The following is a 23,851-nucleotide window of genomic DNA, read 5'->3' on the forward strand; positions in this document are numbered from 1 at the left end:
ATACTCTTATTTTTCCGTGCGTCATGTCCAAATTTATTGTAGAGTTGATGTGGGCCTCCGCAGAGTTAGGGCGCATTCGGGTAAGCGCGCGTGTGCCTCGGCCGACTTGGACCCTGCAGCTGGTGGTGTTGCAACTTTTGGCTTCCATGTGTCGGAATATAATAATACCTCGATTACGAGTTGAAGAGGGTTTCGTACTATTGCAAAGATTTCCGGCACAATTTAAACTTGAAATAATTTGCATATGAACTCAGGGTTAGACTCTATCATTCCATTATTTTCTCTAAGTCGTAACTTACGTAGAAAGGAGATAGGTAAGGAGAAAGCTCAATTAGCGTAATTTCTTTATTTATTTATTATCCAGCCATTTCTAATTTATTATTTAAATTAAGAACTTAACAAAAGTTTCCTCCGAAATTATCCCTCAAAGAACACCTTTCATGCTTTGTTATGTGACCCAAACAGGGACGGTATATATATTTTATTATAAATTTCTCGAGAGATACCTGAAGGATTATGTTAGGATGTCACACCATTTTGTATAACGATGCAGCATGCGACGGGGGTTTCGCTCATGTTCACTGCAGCGCATTCGGTCGCGAACATCTCAACTTTGCGGAGCCTTAAGGTGTAGTTCCGATGACCGCGGCAGGCAGCATGATATCGTGGTGATCGGAATTGCACCTTAATAGTTAAAATAATTGTATTCGGTAGTAAGTGTAATTTGTAAGTTTGGATATGTTTTGAAAAATATGACCCGCAGAACGTGTCGTTAATTTAAGTTTACCAATGAATTTATTAAGTTTTAAAATTTTTCTTTTGTTGAATTTCGTTGTTACATTTAAATTTTAGTTATATTTTTTTAGAATTTAAGAGCTGTGCTCTGTAGTAATTGTTTGCCTTTTAATGGCGTTTATTTGGCTGATTTCTTCCGGAACTTAATTTTCCCATACAGACTTTCCTTCTATTTTTCATTCTATTATTATTACTATTATTATTTTTAGCACATTTGAGAATAGAGAAGAAAAATGCTCTCTTATTCTCAAGCAAACAGCCCATCCAGTTTGTTTATTCAGTCAAGTTCAAAACTTATCCTCTAAATAGTATTTCTTAAACGTGTATGACTGAGTGCAGGAGCCGCTGGAACAGACTGCTGACTGAGTCACACTGAGCCCGGCCTGATAACTCCCAGCATTAGTTGCCTCCGGATCAAGTGTCAATTCATCTACCTTCGAGCTGATTAACATCTCTTTTAAAAGGTGACCCGTTTTTCCGTCGTACGATGCCACGTGTCACGAACTTATCATTTCTCTACTTGACCCTTCTTTCATTTCTGCTCTCCTCTGCAATAATTTCTTCTTAACCAGAGTTTATTGCTAGATAGGACCGTTTATTCTGGGATTTTCTTCTCTAAACTATGATTGAGTATCGAAAAAACTATTTTTTCATAATAGCTCAACTTAAGCAAATAACGGCCGAATCGTCATACAAATTCACTCCGAAATGTGCCGAAAATTTATAAAGAAACTCAAAGAAAAAAATAATGAAACTCTACGCCTTGACCTCCTGTACTCAGTAGCTGCATAATATGCGTGTGCTAAAGTAGATGTCTGTGACAATAGGTGTAGAACTAGGACTTAAGTTACGGTGACTCATTGCGCCTTACAATGATGGTCTATTTAATGTGTCAATCGGTGCGGATTATTTGGTAACTGCACTGACAGCTTCTGAAGTGGTGCTAACCTTTACACGCTGCGGAATGGGATCAGTTTATTTTAAACAGTTTACAACGGAATTGCTGAAATCTAAAATTATGAAATTGGTGCATTAAGAGACTGAGGGACTGCAGCGTGCGACGGCGCGGCAGTTACGTTCAACGCTCATTCACTTTGAAAATGTTCCGACGAGGACTTCATTCTAGAGTAGTGTATCGAAACACACATGGAATGTTGCCCTTAAATACTCTGGTCGGACACATTAAGAAGGCCGGAGATGTAAGACGCTCTAGAAGTCGCCTTGGGTGTAATAAATATTTTGTGTGTGTATTTTTGTGTGTGTAAATGTAATAAATGTCTTTCTGGAGTTAATTATTATTTATTGCAATGTCAAGTTTCACGCGCAAAGGGCATGAAGGTCCTCGTGTAAGAATTGACACAGCTTGTGTCCTGTCTATTCATCTTTGACGGATTTCACGACATACATTGCGGTACTACGGGCCGCCCTCAATGAATGCGCGAACTTTTAATCTCGTAATTGACTTGGCCATCCTTTAAAGCGGAAACAGTTAATAACGCGTGGGTAATAACAGTAGCTAACACTTTGCTGTTGTACTTAAAGAACTGAAACTTTAACAGAAAAAAAATGGTATTTTAATTATTTTCATGGTCTTACTCTATTCTTATTTCTCTTTATCCAGTATAAAAGTTTCCAATAGACAGTCGACCAGTTATTTCCGCGTTCAACATCCTATGCACCAAGCCTCATTGCTGTACATGCATCTCCCTGTTTTTGTTTTCCCAATGCCTGCAAGATGGTCCATAAACACGCCATCCCCAGAAGACTCTGTCAATCGGTAAGACAACGTGCCGCGCGTCCTACTGGTCCATTGTTCAAGATTAGAAATTACTTTATACGACTATGTCATGTACATATTTCACTCGAAGGACTAAGGTCTGTAAACGGAGGGCAGACCGCAGCGAAGTGTGAGCTTCAAGGCTTGAAACCGTACCTACAGCATCATCGAACGATGCTTATTTTAGTTTCGGTGTAACTGACGTTCAGTTTTAGACAGAAACAGTCGAATTGGTTTACTTGTTTTTATTGTTTATCTAGAAGACATCGATCAACGGTCTTTTAGTAGTTGATTTGGTTAATACGACGATTTCATTTATCTTTTGCTGTTACGCTTTAAGGGTTGGTGACTTTGGTTACTAGGTGATCATTATGGCATCAAAACAATCTTCTTTATTTCTGGATCTGGATACGGAGTTTGCTATTCGGATTGACTCTGGTTACTCAACGGTCTGGAAGTGTACCAATGCCATAGATCGTCTAGTGGCACACCTTGTTGTATTTCAGTTATTGTAGAAACTGTTGTGACCATCTTCGTTGATTTAGAATTATACTTTAGTATTAAGAGAATGTTCGGGAATTTTCACTTAAAAGTTAGGTTATGGTAATACCTATACCGCCTATTTAAAATATTGCATTTGTATTTCGTTCGATTATTATTGTAAGCATCACTCTATTACTATTTATACAAGACAATAATATTTTAAGTACAAAAGGTATTTATGTTCAGTAAATCTTATTAGGTACTATTTATTTATTTAGGATATTGTGATGGTATCGTTTATTAATAATACATTGTCGTGTTGCAATCAAACGCTTCCTTAATATTCTAAGAATTCATTTGAAATAATACATAGGAATATTCTCAAACAAATCTTGAACCGCAGAGCCACGCCGCCGAACATATTTTAAACAAATACTGTGTGTATGCATGTTTGAGTTATTTTTTATATTTTTAAAACTGACTCGGCTGTGTCCCTCCGGTAAGTCTTGGTAAAATATCAAGTTCTAATTTCGGACTAACCAACATAACCTTTTTTAAAACAACACAAAACCGACCAGTCTACCTTCTTTCGTACCTATATTGTTGCATTATTTGATATTAACTAATTAAACACCAATGTCCTTTCCCGTGGCAATAAGCCACGGGGTTTCTGTTACAGTTCAATTAAAGAGCCAGGCTATACTTTAATGATTAAAATGGTCACAGTATTGAAAATTTCTAAATTTAACTGTGCACTGTGTGTATAGAGTATTTGCTCCAAACCTAACACTACTAAACTAATTAAACTAACTTTCGCGTCACTAATATTTGAGATAGGTATTTTTGTATTATAGACCACTGCAGCTGCAAACAGTTAGCACGGCGTCTAGTGCAAGTGAACTTTAAAGTACAAAACTTGAAAGTCTTTGAGATTTGTATAAACTTGTCAAATTAGTTGGTCCTCCATAAAAAAAACAACTAAGACCAGGGTGACAGTATGCAGACGTGAATTTCTCGCTACTTCAATGATTAAAGATCCAGACACGTGATGAATTAGTTATTAACTAATAATACATAAATCGCAGCATTATTGCCGCCTGGCAAATATACTATGTACTCAAGTGACATTTATTAAGTATTCAATTGTAATTTTTTATGTTTCTGTGAGATGGTCATACATGGTTTCGTAAAAAAATAGTCACGTGAATTTGTATTGTTGTTTTATATTATTTTGTTTAGTTAACTTTTATTATAATAAAGTGTTTTAAGTACTTTTTGAGTTTTATTTTGTTTTGATTTAAAGAAAATATTATGTGCCAATTTTTTCCCAAGTATTTAGTTAAAGGATTATAAGATGAATTCCCAGTAAAATATGAGGTTTAATATGCTAATGGTTTCTATAAAAGCCAAGCAAAGGACAGACAAAAATTTTTGTGCCTTTATTCGTTCATCATATTATCTAAACTTCTTTATAGGATAGTATCGGCTGAAGATCAGAAATAAAATATTCCGACATAAAGTACAACTCACAAAGCACAGTCCTTTAAAGGCAAGGAGATCATAATTCCAAAACTACTTTAAGTAATAAAATAAAAAGATAATTCATATAAATGTCAAGTCTCCCGAGCCGTTTGATCTCTTCACCAGAGAGTTAAAGCCCACTGCAAGCTACAGGGAAGGAGTAGAAATTCTTTACTATGAACCCTGTTTTTTATTTTAATCTACTACAAGAAAGCCCTTGAGTGCAATCTCACTTGGTGGTAAGTGATGATGCAGTTTAAGATGGTAGCGGTTGTATGTATGGCAGTTATATTAAATCACACTACTAATCGGTCTTTACGCCAAATCGTACCGGAACGCTAAATCGCTTTGTCGGTAGGGTGGTAACTAGCCACAGCCGAAGCCTCCCACCAGACCAGACCAGAAAAAATCAGAAATTGTAAATTCCCAAATCGCCCCTGCCAGGAATCGAACCCCGCGGCTCCCAGTACAGTTCTCACCTGTTTAATGAATTATTGTGAAATTTATTTATTTTATAACTCGACTGAGAACAACTGAAAGCAAAATATGTTAGTACAACTTCGATAGAAAGATTGATTTTTGGCTCTGCGTGAGTTGATCGTGAGAATAGAAATCTTAATAACTCAGAGCCGCCGCGAACGAGACTCGAAGCGATAGGATGCGACTTTATTGTAATTTTTAAACTAATTTTTTAAACGACACACCTATTACATGTAAAGTCCCCGTCCGTAAAGTCGTCCTTAAAGTGCTAAAGTGCATTTCTAGTGTCATTTATTAGGATTAGTATGGTAGTGACGCTGATTGTTAGCGCAAAAGTGAGTATGTGATTCAACAGTGGATGAGTAAGTAGAGAATGGGGCAAAAAATAAAATATCTACAGTCAAACCCTTAACTACTTTATTCCTTTTTACAATATTGATTCTATTCTAAAAAAAACGATAACAATGTACCTACTTTGTAAGCTGAACACTCGCCGTACTCTTTTTGAAAGTCCATCATATATTTTACAGCTTACTTTACTGAGTTAGTCTTACGCATTGTAGCGGCTCCTAGTGAAGGTGGAGACATCATTACTTCAGTGCAGTGTGGCGATTTTAATTATCACTAGTCTATTAGCTGACGATGGGCGATTCTTACAATTATATGCTTAATTTGGGTGTAAATAGTTCTTCCCAAATCCATATTGACGGTAAATCATAAAAAACTATTTTTTTAAGAACATTTAAAAATTTGTATACACTATTAATAGAATCGACTGTTGATAAATGCAAACTGACTCATTTAGATACTTACTTATAGTAAATACATTTTAGTTCGTTGGTAAATATGTTACCATAATGTAAATAAATTAATGTTATATATTTCAGTTGTCCTATACTAAATAAATATTCAATAACAATATTGCAATACTTATTTTTCGCTGAGGATTGTATCACCTGTCCAGAGTACGTGAACTACAGACACAGATTAAAATTTTAAGTATGTATATCTCAGTTTTCATATAAAAGTAACCGAAAATAAACCGCCTTGTCATCACACATTCACATTTGTTTACACGCATTTACATATTGTAAACGTTAAAACGTGTAATTATTAATGACTGTCCCAATACAACGTGTAAATAGAAATAATACTTCACTTGCTTTAGAGGAACATTTAGTCTGTCTCTAAGACTTATACACTGTCATAGTTTTTACAGAAATAAATCAGATGCAGCCCTAACATATGCAAAATTGAAATCATGTGACTCCTGTCACTTTGCGATACTATGCGCGTTTCGGTATTTTAGCTTCAATGAGTAAACACTTGGAATTTTTTTAATTCGTTACATATGCTTCTTTCGATTGAATATTTGCACGGGGTGATTCCTTATGACACATACTTACGCACCCTTCAATATTATTTCGTAATTCTGTTACACGTTGTATAATGCCAGACTTCATCTTTATTCTGGTGCCTTCATGTTATAGTTGTCACGGCGTACCCTTGCATGAAAACTTTGTACTTACAGTAATTTCTCTTAAAATCTTGTGATCTGAGGAAAAAGTGATGCACCAAAAGCTTTTCACTACTATGAATTCTGTAATCACGGAATTAAGAACATACTGAATCCGTGTACACTCATATTGAAGCAACAAGAACCACTCCACTTTAGTAGTATTTTTCGAACAAACGGTTAGTCAGTTCATACCATTTAGCTGTACTCAGTAATAATTTTAGGTTTAATGTTCCTAAACGTTTACCATGAAATGTGAAAAAGTTTGTGAGCTAGCAACATTCCGCGGGTGTAAAGTGAGAGTGACGTGCGCGGGGCGTTTTCGCCGTTTGTGGACATAATGCACTGCATACAATAACGGCTAAACGTGGATTCTGTATGTTTTTAATTCTGTGACTGAAATACCACTCGGCGTAGTTCCCACCTTCTAGGTTCTTTGTTCTTTGTGAGTATTGTAAGGGCACACATTGCAGGATTTATTTTTAATGTGAAATTAGTCGCAGCATGTAAAACGTGTGCTCGCAAGGTTACATTTAGCTGCATGCCAACATACTCTAATACCAAAATTATTTTACTAAGATTTCTTCATATTAGGTTAAACTTTTAAGTATTTTGGATTAGTCGACACTAACTAATGTTTTACAAAGTACTAATTCTCACATTGTTTTATTTCCGACCTGTTTATTTATTCATAGGACGCACCACCAAGTAATTATTTGTAACAACATTCATAAAAATTAATTTTTTCTTTACAATTATAAATTCTGTATAGTGTCATTACAATAATCAAATATGTTCAATTCACATTTAAATAGATACAAACAAACATATAAACATCTGAAGCTTTGACAATATAAAAGGTTAAAATATAATGATCTGGCATATTGGTTTTTTTAACATTGAATTTTGAAGTGACAAAGATTACTGAATCAAAGTTTAATATGACCTTTAACTGCAGCGATCTGTACGTGATAGTTGCGCCACTAATGCCGATATTACAATAACTGGTGCCTCGTTATAAGTGTGCTTTGTTGAGCAGGTTCAGCCAAATAAAGACTTTAAATATATTAATAAATTTCGCATTACTCATTCGCATGGCAAATGTTCATTTACGTATTTATTTGAGAACCTTTGCATCTTGTTTCTTTGTGGGAATCAGTGGTTCGTATCAAATAACTTCGCAGTGCCTCGCGCTAGAAACCGACTAGTGGTAAAATATAGAAGTAATGTTCAAGTCAACTCCAGTCGCTTACTTTGTGTCTGTCCATCTATTCCATCGAGTCTCCGTACTTGTTAGTGGACGAGGATTGCCGAGGCTCAGGTCTGGCTCTCGTAATAGGTGGGATGGTGCTCGGTTCGATTCTGAAATTGAGATAAAGAATACAATTAAGTAAATAATTAAGCTTCATTAAATTATTAAACATACTTTTTTTTATTCCACTACAAGCTAGCCCTTGACTGCAAAGTCACTTGCAAGTGATGATGCAGTCTAAGCTGGTGAGGGCTAACCTGTTAGGGAATATGGTAGTTATACTCCTGATCGGTTTCTACGCGATATCGTATCACACTTAATCGTTCAGCTACGCGTCTTTGTCGGGTGGTACATAGCCATTAGCTACTGCTACCAGCTACTGCGATCGCCACCCTGACTGGTGATTATGAGCAAACCCCCCAGGAGAGGCATTTAGCCCAGCAGTGGACTGTTATCTGTTATAGGGATCACTCTATCCATTCATCTGCATAAGAAGGCATTCAATGACTGAATCCATTAAGGAAAAGTGTAAAGTATGCTCAAGCCCTGTACAACGTGTGACGGAATTACGATATAATATAGGATGCATAAGTATATTTCATAAGAAATCACCAGTAAAATATTCAATCAAAACAAGCATATTTACTTTTCCATACAAACGAATTCTAAGTGTTTACTTATGAAGATTAAAGACCGAAACGTGCATGCTACGCGACGCGTGTCTGATACAGTGACAAGAGTCACATGATTTTAATTTTGCATGTGATGTTAGAGCTTTATCCGATTTTTTTCAGTAAAATGTATGGCAGTGGTTTACTCAAAAACTATTAGGTTTTCGGTTTCACAGATAAGTCACAGATACTTTAATATACCTATGAATGAAGTATTATTTCGGTTTTCATTTACACGTTGTAACGTGGAACTTCATATTCATGAAGCTTTCAACATTGCTATGATGAAAAAACTTTTCCGAACTTGGTACCCCGCATTGAAACTATAAATCTTAACTCTCACTTGTACGGGTCCTGCCGCGCCTCAGTGTACTCGCCGCGGTTCCTACGCCTCAGCTCCTCATAAGAGAGCACGGGCCTCGCTGGGCCGCCCTCCGGCCCGAGGGCTCCCGGACCTGCAACAATAAACACTACTTACAGCTCTGACCTTCAACCATCATTGGAACCTGTACGATGGGTAGTAGTGGCAGACTCACCGGTCTCCTGGCCTGCCCGGTAGTGGTCGTCTCCGAAGAGCGGGCGGTCGGTGTCGAGGTCCAGGGAACTGCCGGGCCCCGCGTCCGAGTACACGTCGTCCGGCGTCGCGCCGAACATCGGGTTGGTGGGCTTCGTCGGCTGCCTGCAACAAAGTGACAAACATAACGACCCCCGACGAAAACTACAAGTTTCAAAACGGGATGTTGCTAATGGCTATGAAGTTTAATCCATTTAAGCTCTCCAAGCAAGTCACGACATTTCGTCTAGCAGGTACACTCACACGAATGTGACTATTGTGTACTTCATAACACACAAAGGACAAGTCACCTTCAAGGGCACAAGTCACCTCTCGGAATGAGAAGGGTTCACCGCTTGCCAAGTGCAGATTGGTAGGCTTCATACACCTCTGAGAACATTATGGAAAACATGCAGGTTTCCTCACAATGGTTTCTTTTATCATTCAATGTGACATTTCAAATTCAAATTCAAATTTATTTATTTCAAGAAGGCCTACTTTATAAGCACTTTTGAAACGTCAAGTATGTATGTTTGTAGTGACTCTACCACCGGTTCGGAAAGCAGATTCTACCGAGAAGAGCCGGCAGGAAACTCAGTAGTTGCTCTTTTCCAACATCAACATTTACAATCATTTTGCTATCTTACGGGAGATGAGAGCGAGGCTGGCTGCTTCCAATCTACCTTGTTATTGAAGAATTCATCAAATTTATAGTAACCTTGCTGTACTAGATGCGTTTTTACACATTTTTTAAATGTATGCATTGGTAGGTCAAGAATTTCCTTAGGAATCATGTTGTAGTTTAGTTACATTAATCAAAAATGCATATAACTCTGGAAAATTAAGGTGCGTGCGGGGGATGAAACTCAGCCCTCCAAGAGGAAGGCCAGAGCCTCTGAGACATTCAATGGTGGCTATGGTTAAAGTTGCAGTTTATACATACCCAAACCTCCCCTCCTTCTTATCCCTCAACAGCTGGCCTATGTAACTGCCTGGTAGTGCCATGAGCTTCTCCGCGCAGGCCTGCTGATAAGAGAGCTTGCCCAGGAAGTAGCCCACTATCACAGCCAAAGTCACTTTTGGGAACGCGCCGAATCGCGGGTTTGGTTTTAAGTGACCTGAAAATAATATAATTTATCTTGTTAAGCTGGGATTTCATAAAAACATATAACTTGCACTGATAAAGGGAAAATTGCTATGACAGTGTAACAACTTCCTTAAATTCACTTCTGAATTAGCTCCAGCAGGTAAGTAGCACCCAAGTATTCAGTGCTCACATTAAAGACCTTTCTTCCTGTAATTATAGCAAGAGGAGGTAATAACGTAATAATATTAAACAATCATTGCATATAAAGAATTTTTATGTTAGTCATTGTTGCAGAGTGATTTTAGGTCAAACCAAGAAACACTTTTGCACTTATATTTATTAGAAAAGATCCTTGCCTTTACTACACTTGCTCCATGTTTCAAAACTCATCTCTATGAAAAAGAAATCAAAATTCATTTGTTTTAAGTAGGTTCCTACTTTATACTAAGCACTTTTGAAATGTTAAGTCAGTCTAATGTTAAGTAACTCTACCACTTTTCAAAAGGCAGTCTACCCACAAAAACATGCAAGAAACTCTACTATAAGTTTGCCACCACCACGCTTGATCTTGTAGTAACTTTATATTTAGGCAAAGCTGAATCCAATATTACCTTCAGTATTCTGATATAAATAATATACCTGTCACTATGAAGGATTTTTGTACTTTTCTCAGATCTTAGACTTTATCTCACTCATTTTGGTCCCTTTTTAGTAAGTTGATTGTTTATATCAATTTAAGTTTACTATACTGACTGTTTTGCTTTAAAAAGATAATATTATTATAAATATATTGCAAAGCTACTGTATTTATACCTATTTCATGTGACTTCTGTGCTACAACTCACAAAAATATAGACAAACAGCTCCGCATTAGACATTTCAAAGCTGCAGCAGTGAGTGTATTTTCACGGACGTGTTAGCTACAACGAAGGAGTTAAGTGCAACAGCCTATGCTACATTGTGAGTTAAAGTCCTTTTTAATGAATGATACTCCAAAAAATATTTATTTTTCACTTACTCACGAAATAATCACGTAGCGGTGTGAAGTATTAAAGCAAAATAAAAATAAACACTCACCTCCCTGGACACCAAAGAAGGCGGCGAGACCAAACGTAGTACCCAGCGGCAACGAACGCTGATAAAAGCTCTCAGTATTACACTCTTTCAGCACACGCAGCTCGTCCTGCGAGAACTTGTACTGCGCCTAAGAACCACACCGCTTTACATCTCGTATCTCCCCGACGACCAACAAATAGTACACTGGGATCACATAACCTTACCGCCAAGCGCGCACCTCCAGCCGCCACTCCGTCCTCTTGCGGGTAAGCGTTCGAGTCATTCATTTCGTTACAATGCTAGTTTACTTTGGTTTCATGAGATAATACTAATTACATGGACTAAAAATTAATGCGAAATCTCCGAAAGAACGATCAAAATAATCCAACCCGATTACACGGACAAAAACTTAGCAAATTTCTAGTATCTGTCATATTTTGAAATAACTCTGACAGGCGACATAACCAGGTGTGTTGCTACTTCTTAATAACAAATAAAACCGATCGACCCTTGACTAGGAATACTGTTCATTGTTTTATGATCGACCGATGCCACCTTTCAAGTAGGTTCAATTCGTAATATTATATACTAGACTGTGCCTGTCTGTTTGTTCATTATCTGTGTTCGGCTCAAACACTTCACCTATAATTATAGCTTGCTGTATTATCTGCATAAAAACTAAAGATATTAATTGCTTGCATCCTGGTCGAGATGATGTGCATTTTATTTTGGAAATGTATACGAGAAACATTCCCGCAGAATTTAAAATAATATCTTACGCTTCACAGTTCAATCAATCTCGGTTTTGCCATACCCATACATTGGATACTGTTATCAGAAAATCGAACTGTTTCCGGAATACCTATTATTAAAAATGTAATTAATTTCGTCGCCATCGTCGTCACAGGATTCAGAATGCCTTGGATGGGCAATAACGTTTCTAGTAATTCCAATATTATTGCCGAAAAAGTATTTAGAAGATATAGATTAGTAGTTAAGTTTCATTATTATCAACTTTATCTAATTTTATTATAATTTATATATTTTGTGAATTTTATGTACATATTATTATTATAATCTTCTCTAATAAGTGCTCTCCTAAGTTCGTTGGGAACAAGTACCTACAACATTAGTCAACAGATGGCGTTGCGAGAAAACCATAAATAGCCAGTATATTTAGTTCTCAGTAAACGCTTAGTAAAACGTCTAATACCTGTCTTATATAAAATCAAGTTCCAATGGGATTAAGGGATAAAAGTTAGTAAATATACAAAACACACTATAGTGGAACAAGCTTGTGTGAAAATTTCAAGTCATGATTTCAATCCTTTGACTCCTTTAAAATTCTTGATTTGTCGGTTACGTTCACTGACCTCTATAATACTATAGTATAATAGAAGTCCGTGTTTACGTTAATTCGGCGGTAAAGGCTCGATATAACAACAAGCATGGAAACTGATGGTTTAAGCCAGTTTATCACTCTTGACGAATGCGTAGCGGTAAACTACACATGTCTTTGAGAGCAATGTTTTTCTACTTATATTAAGAGGGCAACCGAGCAAGTGGACCACCTGATGTTAAGTGATCACCGCCGCCCATAAACATCTGCACTCTGCAGCGGCGTGCACAGGGTTTTTGACCAGGGTATGCATAAAGAAGGAATATGCCAAAAAATGGAACAATCCTACGCAGTTATGAGGTATACAAAAATTTAAGGGTAGGCAAATCTTGTATTTTGTAAGAGGGATCATCATATTGGAATTTGTTCCACGATCTGCAAGTGCGCGGTAGAAATGATCTGGTATTGAAAAAAGTAGAGGAGTACGATGAGGATGGAATTTATTTCTACGGCGTGAGGTGAGGTCAGTGAAAAAGGAAGGAGCAACTCTTCAGAACACTGTCCATTATAGAGTCGATGGAACACAAAAAAGGCTAACATCTCTTCGGTGCCCCGGGGACTCCAAACTGCAAGTCAATTTGGGATTGTCAACAAGTCGAACAGCCGGATTTTGTATCCGATCAAATAAAATACTCTCAGGCACGTCCGTTAAAGCAATTGGTATTGAACAAGTCCGTAAGCGAGGCGTGAGTGCTATGGATCGGACTTTTACCATGTCTTAGTCTACCTCTTTTCTATTTTGATTTTCTCGTAACCAAATCCCAAATAAACGTAAGTGAAACCTTAGGAGGTAGGTAACCTATTATTTAACACTGCGAGGGGGGTAGTTTGGACCGAGTCAAAGTCAAAGTAATAGGTATATTTGTTTATACAATTGAAGTGATGGAGATAAAGATGGTGATAACTAAATTCATCAACTTAAAAATAAAGCTACGAGGGTTCCAAACGCGCCCTAGTCTAAGAAGAAGCCCAGAACAACAGTAGCCGGTTTTTTTGTTATCACCATCTCATCATCTCACTATTTTTTTAAACTATTTAAGAAGCAACCTGGTTAGAGCAATAATATTCACCCAAGCATTTTTATCGTTGACGTAGTCCTTGATACCTACTATAAAATAGGACTTTTCCGTGGCATAAATTATAAGATCCAAGCGTACAAACGGGGGGAGGCGACTTTGTAAAAGATAAGTAAGTGAATTCATAAATCACATTACTACTTACCAAAGTAAATAAACATTTATTAAAAAATCATTCCAATTATATTTTTTTTTTTTTTGGTGATGTGGATTAGTTAGGATAAGATGGCACTTATATTCAATGTGTTATTTCTTTTTTGGTGGGTTTGCGTCGTTAAAGTATTTGCGCATAGTGTTTCCGAGATGACTATTGTCGGGTAGTTCCCGCAACTTGGCATCGCACTCCGGTATGTAGGACAACCGTCCGAAGCAGTGCCCGAGCAACGCAGCCAACATTACCTTTGGGTAAACGCCGAAGTGCGGATGACTTCTCAGGCGCCCTAAAACAAAGTTCACAGAAGTAAGAAATAGGAACTTCAACACTATTTGCAATTTAATATAGCAATAAAACAATCAACGAAACATTTTCAACCTTACTTCCATGAACTTGCGGCCTACCAACTTACGTATTTTCACAAAATGTATACCTAACCTACCTTTGTTCCTCTTTAAAAGTTGAAAAGAATAGTCTGCAGCATATTACTAACTTTTAAGATTGACTTAGGATAAAACGTTGATCTACATTTTCAGTCACGTCTTAGTATGTACCCGCCACTTACCTAATCGTATCCCAGCGTAAGTGAGTGCGGAGAACAGAGTGCTGAAAGGCAGACAGCGCTGGTAGAAGCTTTCCTTGTCGCATTCTTCGAGCGCTTTCATTTCATCCGGCGTAAGTTCGTAGTAGCGCTGAAAGTATTTTTAAATAAATATAAAATGTATCGTTCCTATGTTAATGTATTTTTAATTTATATATATAAAAGTATACTTGTTTCAAAAAGTCATATCCTGCCATAAGAGTGCAATACAACGATGCTTTCTGAATACTCATGGGCCTACCGCGGTATTGCAGCGCTTCGACAAAGTTCACCCAATCGGGAGTGCCTGACTTTTATTGTATTGTTCGAGCTCGTTTAGAGCTCGTGTAGCATCCTTTTGGGAAAGGATTAGGAACTCTAACAACAGAATAGGCTAGGCTAGCGCTTGTGAGTACCTTTTTTTCGCTATATTAAGGTTTTGTACCAGATGTCTCTTACCAACAGCCGCTTTAGGAAACGTCGAAAAAACTGCATATTGCTCTGATATTCCGAAATAGAACTATCCATTTGAGGTTTTCAAAGAAACATACGGATCAAACTGGCTGCTGATTACTAATGAAAATCCCTCTACTTGCTCCGGGAGCCGGATTAGAATTGAAAGCTCACCAGAGGATGTGTGATATTACGAATGGGAGGGCAGGTCCATTTGAGTTCCGTTTCATCGGCCTTACAAATAACCTCCCTTTTTTCATTTTTATTTGGTTCAACCATTACGGTTTAGTCTCGTGAGACGGACGGTAGGTCATTACGGGCAGAGTGCGGGAATGGTTTAGTTTTCTGCATTCTACTTAATCACAAATATTTTTTAGCATTATGAAAAATTTGGTAAAGTATTAAAAGTATACATTTTCACGGTTTTGACAGTACCAAAAAATACAAATATTTGTTTTTATATAAGAAATAGTGTTATCAGCCAGAACTTGCATTTTATCAATGAACTCGGCATACTTTGTGGCGTTGTGTTGTATATAGTCCTTTAAGACCCCGTTTGCGTTCGGTGTCGATGTGGATTGGATATAGTCCAAGTAACTTTGTAAGTAGATAAACCATCCCTACCTAGAATACTCATCCCTACTATAATAGTTTAATGCGATCATGGACTATTCAATTTTTATGTACTTTCCGAAGAACTTTAAAAAATAAATATCTGTCTAATTTTGTTTTGGAAATAAGTAAACTGCTTTAACCCTATCCTATTAATGATATAACCCTACGTTTAAAAATACTATAGATCATCTACCTAAACATAATTTTAGGCAAATTTTTATTCTATCCTTATAGCAATTCTAAATTTTATCTATATCTACCTACTTGGAAAACTTTCGGGCACCAGGAGGGCAGAACTCGTAAACAGATAGCAGCGAACCGGCCACAGATAAAAGGGTCTTGATCGCTAGAACTTCTTTATACTAGGGATATTCTTGGGAGTCATCAAGCGTTATCGACAAATATATTGTGCTGCTGCCATGGCCCCCATCAAACACAATTGCACATATAATTTGCGGCAGTTTGTCATACCATAATATGGAATGTTATCGTTAGTATAATAGGTACTTAATGTAAGACTAATAAGCACCGGCACGGTAATTTGCAATTGTCAATGTTCACGCCATTATAAGTTTCAAATGATGGGTGCATGATTTGCGCTCCCCTCAGTCTATTGTGTCGCTAAATTATAGCGAAAAGATTGGCATCGCTTTTTCACCTTCATCCACCTTTAGTCTAGTCCGTTTTTTTTATTATTATTAATGGACGGCCGATTAGCGTAACAACGTAGCTTCGGTCTACTATTTATATGTATATTAGTGCCATAGAGGTCCAGTGGCCCGACAACTAAGAACCCAAAATTCTCATAGTTAAACTCGTAGACCAGCTGCTTTACGTATTTTAAGACTGGCCTTTTGTAAAATATAAGGATTGAAAAGATCCGTCGGGTTCAACAGAATTTTGACAAAATGAAAATGTTATTGTAAATGTCAAATTAGTAGTCAACTCTCGGAATAATGCCGCTTATTATTATTTTGTGTTCATCGCGCGGTTGTTTAACTTAAATATAGTGGCGTCCCCGCGTCCCTCCACCTCAATATCCTCAGACCATGAGCCCGGTGTTGGTTGTGCTTGCAATGTGCGCACTGGCAAGAGCTGATCGCTACGCGGACTACGCAGGAGCGAGCATGCCTCATTATAGCATGGAGGAAGGAAGCCGAGATGCCGCACCGCAATCGGAAGATTACCCTGAGCGGTCACCCGATGTGGACGCACCGATCGCTTTCGATTATAAGTACGAAGAGGAGTTACGAGGTTTTTGCAGTTTCAAAATATATACCGCAGCCGCAATCTCGTCGCACAAGCGGCAGCGACAGTGGTGCAGAACGACGCGAGACAGAAACGAAACCACTGTGCATGTCATAGCTACTCTCTAGTTTCAACACTTGCTTTGTCGCTTGTATGAAAAGGTTGTGGCTCTGTAGTGACCACTACTGTAATTTAAAGGGGTGCAAAGCAAATTTTTATGAGTGTCGTGTTTCAGAGACTTAGGTAAGTTACCGAAGTTTAACTTGTGAGTAGGTTATATTACGGAAACCTAACGCTATGTGATACAATTCATATTACCTGAGCTTACAGCTGTTATTACCTTTTAGTGGTTGCCTACGACTTCTTCCACGTACAAACTCTATTCTATAGTCTTAATGTTTTGAACCTGTTGAAAACACGGGAGTGTCATACAATGAACCCCTTTTTCGTTTCCTTTGGGGGAGATTTCCGAAGGAAAATCTACCCGAATTTTTACACGGAGGTAAAAGATTGTTAAAGGGGTAAACTACATCATCTTCTACCTTAAAGATTGGCACGTTCAACAAAGTCAAAATGTTAGAACACGTTCGTTTTCGTTATGCATTTATTTAAGTCTTCATCCGAGCTTCATATGGGCCACGGGGATATAGAAATCAAAGAAAGGCACTTCAATTTTATTTATTTTTATGGATAATTCATTAAACTATTTACAATAATGTTATTAATTTCAGATAATGAAAACAACTTGCCAATGAAGTTTGACGAGGAAAACTGGCACACTCCAGGCAAAGGCTTAAAGGAGCCGCTAAATCTCCCTGATGATGATGAACTGCAAAAGCATGGAGAGGAATCAGTCCCGAAAGTCAAAGCAAGTGATAAAAATGGTAGACACCGACCACGTATGAGAAATAAAGGAGTTGATAGAGGAGAAGAAAACTATAGACGAAAGGCAGCTTCTGAAGTTCGAAGTCAAAGAATCGACAAGGACATTGTAAATAATAGAAATGATTATTATTATACAAATAAGGGTCGTACGCGTGAAGATAATAGAATAGAATCCGATGATGTTAATTTTAGAGGGACAAAAGAGAAAGTGATTAGAAGAAAACCACGAGATAGAAGGATAAATCATAGGAGGTTAGACGTTGATGCTGAAGATGTTGACGAAGATTCGAAATCCTTGGAAAGTGATGGAGCGAAACCCTTAAAAAGAGATGATGAAGCTGAGTATGTTCAGAATCGCAGGGAAAATTCTCAGCTCAAGGTCGAGAGACACCCCCGCCCCGTTCCTAAAAAAACCAGAATGCGAAATAAGAACTACCCAGTTTACGATGATGACTATGATGATATGAAAAGAATCCATGCTATGAAAAGTAAAATTCCTGATCTACTACGCAAGACACAAGGTACTGTTCTTAACAAGTTTTATTTTTACTTTCCTTTCAGTTAAGTATAACTTGCTCGAACGGTGTAGGAAAACATCGTGAGGAAAACTGTATCCCTGAAAGTATCATGCAAAACGTTCGTGCGTGATGGAGTACGGCCTCAGCCCATCTGATTCAAAGACGATAACCGTGCCCAGTAGTGGACTGGTGGTGTGTTGATACTGATGATGGTGTTGAAAGGTATCGCAGTAACAAGTGCACATATTACGTATTATCTTGGTTGATTTGGTGTCTGCTAATTAATGCTATCTTAAATTGAAGTATGGGTTTGTGTTCAACATCATTCGACTCAATGGAGGACATAACAGTGATAATTAAATATTGCTTAATTCATTAAACTCATTTGCATTTAGTGTGTAAAGATCAGTGTCGAAGACCAAAACGATCATCGATAATTCCGAAGGTTTCAATGTTTAACAATAGGTTTGTGTGTGCCCAGCAAGCACTACGGAGGTGCGAAGCGGCAGCCCCGTGCAAGAATTTCCGTACCGTCGCGCCAATCTGCCACAAACTACTACAGGAGCTTCTACTGAGACCTCCTCAACTACAGCACGGCTGGGAGTCGGATCTAAGCTGACTAGCGTGAACGACGGAGCCTCTCAAAGTGTACCAAATTCGACAGACTTATCGTTAGCAGAAAAGTCACGGTTGTCAATCCTGAAAAAGGCTCAGAGGAAAGACGATATTAAGAACGTGGCATTGACCTCTAAGCCACCGGTACTGATGCAGGTGACGAGACGTATGAACACCTTGGCGATGGTGGAACCGGCTCAAAAATACGTGATCTTAAGTGCGCGGGAAGTGTTCGACGAGTCGCCTGACAGAATTGGCAAAGCCAAGAAACTTATGCGTAAGAAGTTAATGGCTGGTGCCCAAAGCTTGCAAGATCTAACCGATCATTGGGATGAGATGGTCTGTGACTATATAGACGTTTCTTTACTAGATTGCTCACGCTCAGCGTGTCCTACTTTAGGCGTACTGTTTTTAAGTCTGTTGACTCTAAAGTGGACATATTACACATATATATAAACAAAACCACGTAAATATCTTAAACCACTAAGTGTGTGTCATATTGTCTAGTAATTAATTTGAAAAATGTCAATGGAACAAATCCACTTGTACAAATATATATGTCCTAACGGATTTTCGAATATAAAAAAATAATGTTGATTAATAAAACGTACCTACCCTATTTGTATAAATTGTATTAAAATAGACATATTATATAAATGTCCACATAAAATTGCTGTTTTAGCTTTTACAAGTTAATAAAATATAAATTAGTGATTTTGTATCCTTAATAAATTACTAAATTGTTGTTTTATTTCCAATTTCTTGTTGCTGCTAATGGCTTCCACCGTAATCCTCTTATCTACTCTTAAAATGCAAGAACCCTTGGGTACTGCTTCGTGTAGCGATCTGCGCTTCGTACATCCACAGAAGCACTACCTAACATAACATATTATATAAGTCGTATAGGACGAGGATTCCTTTTTTTATGCCTATGCAATCTTCCTACTTTATATCTACCCTGGTAAACCACTGATTCCATGATAAATTTGTTCTAAAATACTTGTCTCGTATTTAAAAATACCTTGCCCACTTCCACTCTAAGATAACAGAGAGTCTTCATTCCTTTATTAAAGATAGTAAGTATAGTAGATAGACTATGAAACCTTAATTTTGAATCAATCGAATATATTTTGCTTTCTTTGCATATTTCTGTGTTAACGAAGAACGTGGAGACAATTCCACGTGGAATGGGTGACGCGTTTTAAATTTCACTGTATAATGTTGTATTATATTGCAGAAGCAACCAGCCCGGCCGCGAGCGTCGCCCAGCGAGAGCTGAAAGCTTTACTTGGCCACCGGCAAAGACAAGAAGCTCCAAGATCAACGCAACCTACCCCGAACGAAAACTACCTCCCTTCCACATTCCCCCCTAACGCGGTTAACCCCGCTGTGGACGAAGAGTGGGTTTTTTTCCTGGGTGCCAATGGTGCACTAAAAATAGTGCAATCTGCATTATATGTAATTGCGTTAGCTTTAATAATAATCTGTTTACAAGATTATAGATAGCTATCAGATTAAGACTGCAGACTTAGAACACGCGCCGCGACCCCTGAGTTAAAGTTAGCGCTAGTAGCCTGCGTAGGAAGTTCCCATTCACTGCGAGCGGGTATAACGCATTTAAACATCGTTACTTAAATAATAGTAGTCCATTTTTCTAAGGTTTTTATTTCTAATCTACACCGAATACCGATCAACCCGAGCCACTTCGTGGTCGCGTTGCCCACGCTATTTCTTCGTTTGCTTGGTTCCTCGACTGGTCAAATCCAAAATAAAGTATAACAAATATCCTTTCATCCCTTAACACCCTTGAGGTGGATGTTTTACAAAGCCTTCAAAATATTGTATTTAGTTAGCCAGATATTCATTTAAATAACTTAAAAAATAGTTTCCGTGCGTGTGATAGTAATATAAAAATACTGGCGGTCTTTAGCCGACATACTTTAGCCGAAAATAGAATATCCAATACAAAAAATATCCAATTCGACCAAGCAGATCCTGAGATTAGTGCGTTCAACTAAACAAACTCAAAAGCGTTATTAATATTAAAGCTGAATCGTACTCACTTCATTGGGCGTTAATAGTAGATTGTTAAACGAGTCGGAAAACACCCTATTCTTACACGAGATTTTTGTACGAGCTCTTACACGAGCGTAACGATTGTGTACAATCAAAAATAAAATGTAAAAGGAAAGGTTTCGTGAGGAAATCGATCACGAGGGAAAATAATTTGATGAAAAAACAATATAAAATATCTTTAAAAAAGATTTCACTTGTTGTTCATCGCTCCACTTACAAGGTTCAGGACATGCAAAGATCATTGACCATACAGCCTATTCAGTCGTTTAATAATATTAGTTTTATTATAGCATAAAAAAATCTTTTTATATTTTGCCGTGATTTTTAGGTACCAATCTTAATTTAACGGGCAGTGTTATTTTATATACCTATATGATAAAAGGGCGGGAACTTTCGGGGCGAGATGGCGCGTTTTTTCGATCTTATGAGGTTTTTGTGTTAGATGTCTATTTGATAACAGAGATCCTGTGCCAAAATATATTCATATCTATTTAGGTCAAGCTGCATGCTGTTGGATAATTAAAAAACAAAGTAAGTATTAGTCTTACTGATATCGTCCCAAATGATAATGCTCAACATTTTGAAATTAACCGAAGTTAAAACACCTAACATGGAAAGGCTATGTATAGTTCGTGCTGAAACTTGTAGAAAGTGAAATGTGAAGCAGAGAGGGCGTTAGTATATATTCTCTGCATTTGCAACAATTGAACTACAAAATCTGGTACTTTTAAACTAAAGCCGAATATAAGGGTCATACTAACACAGAGGCGTGTTTTCCGATTAGCAGCAGTGTCGGAACGCCTGGGGATCACATGTTTCAGCAGTTCGGCAGTACTGGCGAGCGACACCTGCGGGGCCGAGCGCGCCTCCGCGGCGGCGCGCGAGATGGCGCCACGGGTCCGGCGCAGTGGCGGCGGATTGATTGCGGCGCGGGGGGCGGCGCGCGGGGCGGTGCGGCACACACGCGGCCGGTCGGGAGCTGCGAGCGAACGGTTGCTTCCATTTATTTATTCGCGGCGGCTCGCGCGGGCCGGAGGTCGCTCGAGTGTGTGCGGGGCCGGCGTATCCTCGTCCGGTCGACCGGTGTCGTTACTACCCCGTCGGTGTTAACAGTGACTAGCATGAGTGACAGGGACAGGTCGTCGCCCTCCCTCACGGACACCCCGCTCAAGACGTACATCGGCCGGCACGACGACGACTACCCTCTCATAAACGGAAACGGTGAGTACCATCCGCCTCGACCACTGCCGGATCAGCCGCTGCAGAGCCTGCATCGGCAGCGGCGCCCGCCGCTAGCAGCTCGCCACCATCCGCACTCGTGCCGTTTTGCCGCAGTGTACACGCGGGTGCGATCGACCCGCATGCCGAGCTCAAATGGACTAGATATACATACATCTTACAGTCGTCACCCTAAGTAGCCTACATGGAAAGAAACCGACCCCTGCTCATGCTTTTCATTCATCAGAAGGTAGGAGCTTGTGGACGAAATACCAAAATTCTTTTTCAATCCCGTCCATTCCAGTCCAGTCCGAAAATCTCTTTAATACAAATGATAAGTAAATAAAACCTAAAAAGGTAAGGTAGGTATGTAGATGAACTAGAATTCGGGAAAGACCCGACTCGCGGACAATATCGATGATGTTTTATTCCTATGGTAGACCGGTTAGACCTGGACTGCCATTACTTTAGGTTAACTAGGAGCATATAGGTACCTGAATTTATCTGCGTCTTAAACCAAGCAGTGCTAAAGTACTGGTAGGGCCATGTTCTGAAGCGTTCGTTCAGAGCTGCGGGCTCGTCGAGCGGCGCGAGTATTCGCGGTCGTGAATTTGCACACTTTCTGCCAGGTCCTAACCCCAGTATGGTTTATCACGGTGTTGGTATTTTAGGAGGATGCGGGTTCGGTCGAGTCGGCGCCGCGGTGCCCAAATATTGGATCGATACCATGTGACCTTAGGTCTTCGAGTCGGAAAACTTCCTTCGGAACGGGAACTGCCGTATACAGTCCGAAAGTCGAAAAATATTAACGTTAAGTTGAGGCATTACACCCGTTTTAGCCGATTTGGTAATGAAGCGATTGCAGAAGATGCTAGTTCGGTCGGACACCCGGACTACTTAGTAGGTACTCTCCGCGTTACAGCAAAACTTCTTTCGAGTCACGCCGGTTTCCTCACGGCGGACGACGCGACGTCATCGGGCAGTTTATCGAAAACCGCGTGATCAATTTTTAATGCCAGTACTAGCGATTTATGACAAATTTCTTTGGATTGACCCGACTGCCTGCGGAATGTTGTATTAGTTGTGCTGTGCTACATTCCAGTGGGACTAAGATATGCAATGCAAAATAGGTAACCCAACTTTCTTCGCCAAATTATATTAGGAACGGTTCAGCTGTTTAGCCGTGAAACGCAGACAGAGACACTTTCGCATTTATAATTGCCCGAGCGCATTACCTACTCGGGTGCCCTTTGCCCGACCATCCGTCTGTCAGCAATAAGTATAACTTTCAAATTTAGGATCACAATTGCCTTTGGGGTTTCATTATGAAGTCCCAAAGGCAATATTTTACGAATCTGGTTCTATGATAACAATGGGCTCGCCCAAAGACAAAGATTGTAATAGGATTTGCGCCATAGATAACGTATCCTTAGCGAGTAGGTAGTAGTAGGCTGGGGGCCGTGCTCCTCACTTCATTTGGAAGATGTAATGCTTCGCTCAACGTCGTCGAGCTCAGTTCGTTGCGTTCGGTCGCTCGTGCGCGCTTAGGGTTTCCTCCAAGGTTGCCGTTCACAATAGAAGCAGCGCTGGCAAAGGCCGCCGCTCGGCCGCTCTGGACGAGCTCATAAATAATCCTCCGAATAGTTTAGTTTCGACTCGACACCAATATAGATATATTTAGAACAGCTTCCGCTACTCTTTGGATATTTCAATATGTTTCTGACATTCGTACGTAAACAGACCACGAGACGTAGATAAAGATAATAATATAAGAACTGAGTTATTGTTTTACGAAGTATATATTAATATTGTTAATTGAATTT

The 23,851-nt window shown here is 38.8% G+C and overlaps 3 protein-coding genes across 8 annotated transcripts in view; 2 read left to right on the plus strand and 1 right to left on the minus strand.

The window, feature by feature from the left end:
* Positions 1–6,861: 6,861 nt before the first annotated feature.
* On the minus strand, positions 6,862–15,275 carry LOC120636421 (OCIA domain-containing protein 1). Of its 4 annotated transcripts, none has more exons than XM_039907893.1 (6): positions 15,028–15,275; positions 14,386–14,512; positions 9,992–10,166; positions 9,032–9,174; positions 8,839–8,950; positions 6,862–7,934 (listed from the first exon to the last, which is right to left on the minus strand). In XM_039907893.1, the coding sequence occupies exons 1-6, from the start codon at positions 15,130–15,132 to the stop codon at positions 7,841–7,843; spliced, it is 756 nt and encodes a 251-aa protein (XP_039763827.1). In that variant the 5' UTR covers positions 15,133–15,275; the 3' UTR covers positions 6,862–7,840. The 4 variants fall into 4 exon arrangements, with proteins under 4 accessions (XP_039763827.1, XP_039763828.1, XP_039763829.1 ...); XM_039907894.1 differs by having other exon boundaries at positions 14,860–15,074; XM_039907895.1 differs by lacking the exons at positions 14,386–14,512; positions 15,028–15,275 and adding exons at positions 11,213–11,339; positions 11,416–11,643.
* A 1,148-nt stretch (positions 15,276–16,423) lies between these two features.
* Positions 16,424–21,920, plus strand: LOC120635972. The gene is made up of 5 exons (XM_039907184.1): positions 16,424–16,722; positions 17,448–18,122; positions 18,601–19,185; positions 19,972–20,192; positions 21,576–21,920. The coding sequence occupies exons 1-5, from the start codon at positions 16,518–16,520 to the stop codon at positions 21,918–21,920; spliced, it is 2,031 nt and encodes a 676-aa protein (XP_039763118.1). The 5' UTR covers positions 16,424–16,517.
* The window catches only part of LOC120636692 (hepatic leukemia factor), a 203,752-nt gene continuing 201,717 nt past the window's right edge, over positions 21,817–23,851 (plus strand). The window contains exon 1 of one of the 3 annotated variants that reach the window (XM_039908265.1): positions 21,817–22,031. In XM_039908265.1, coding sequence (XP_039764199.1) covers positions 21,932–22,031 — 100 coding nt within the window. In that variant the 5' untranslated portion in view covers positions 21,817–21,931. The remainder of the gene's footprint in view (positions 22,032–23,851) is intronic. The other 2 variants (XM_039908268.1, XM_039908269.1) reach the window with 2 other exon arrangements.

Source organism: Pararge aegeria, chromosome Z (assembly GCF_905163445.1).
Source record: "Pararge aegeria chromosome Z, ilParAegt1.1, whole genome shotgun sequence".
NCBI lineage: Eukaryota > Metazoa > Arthropoda > Insecta > Lepidoptera > Nymphalidae > Pararge > Pararge aegeria.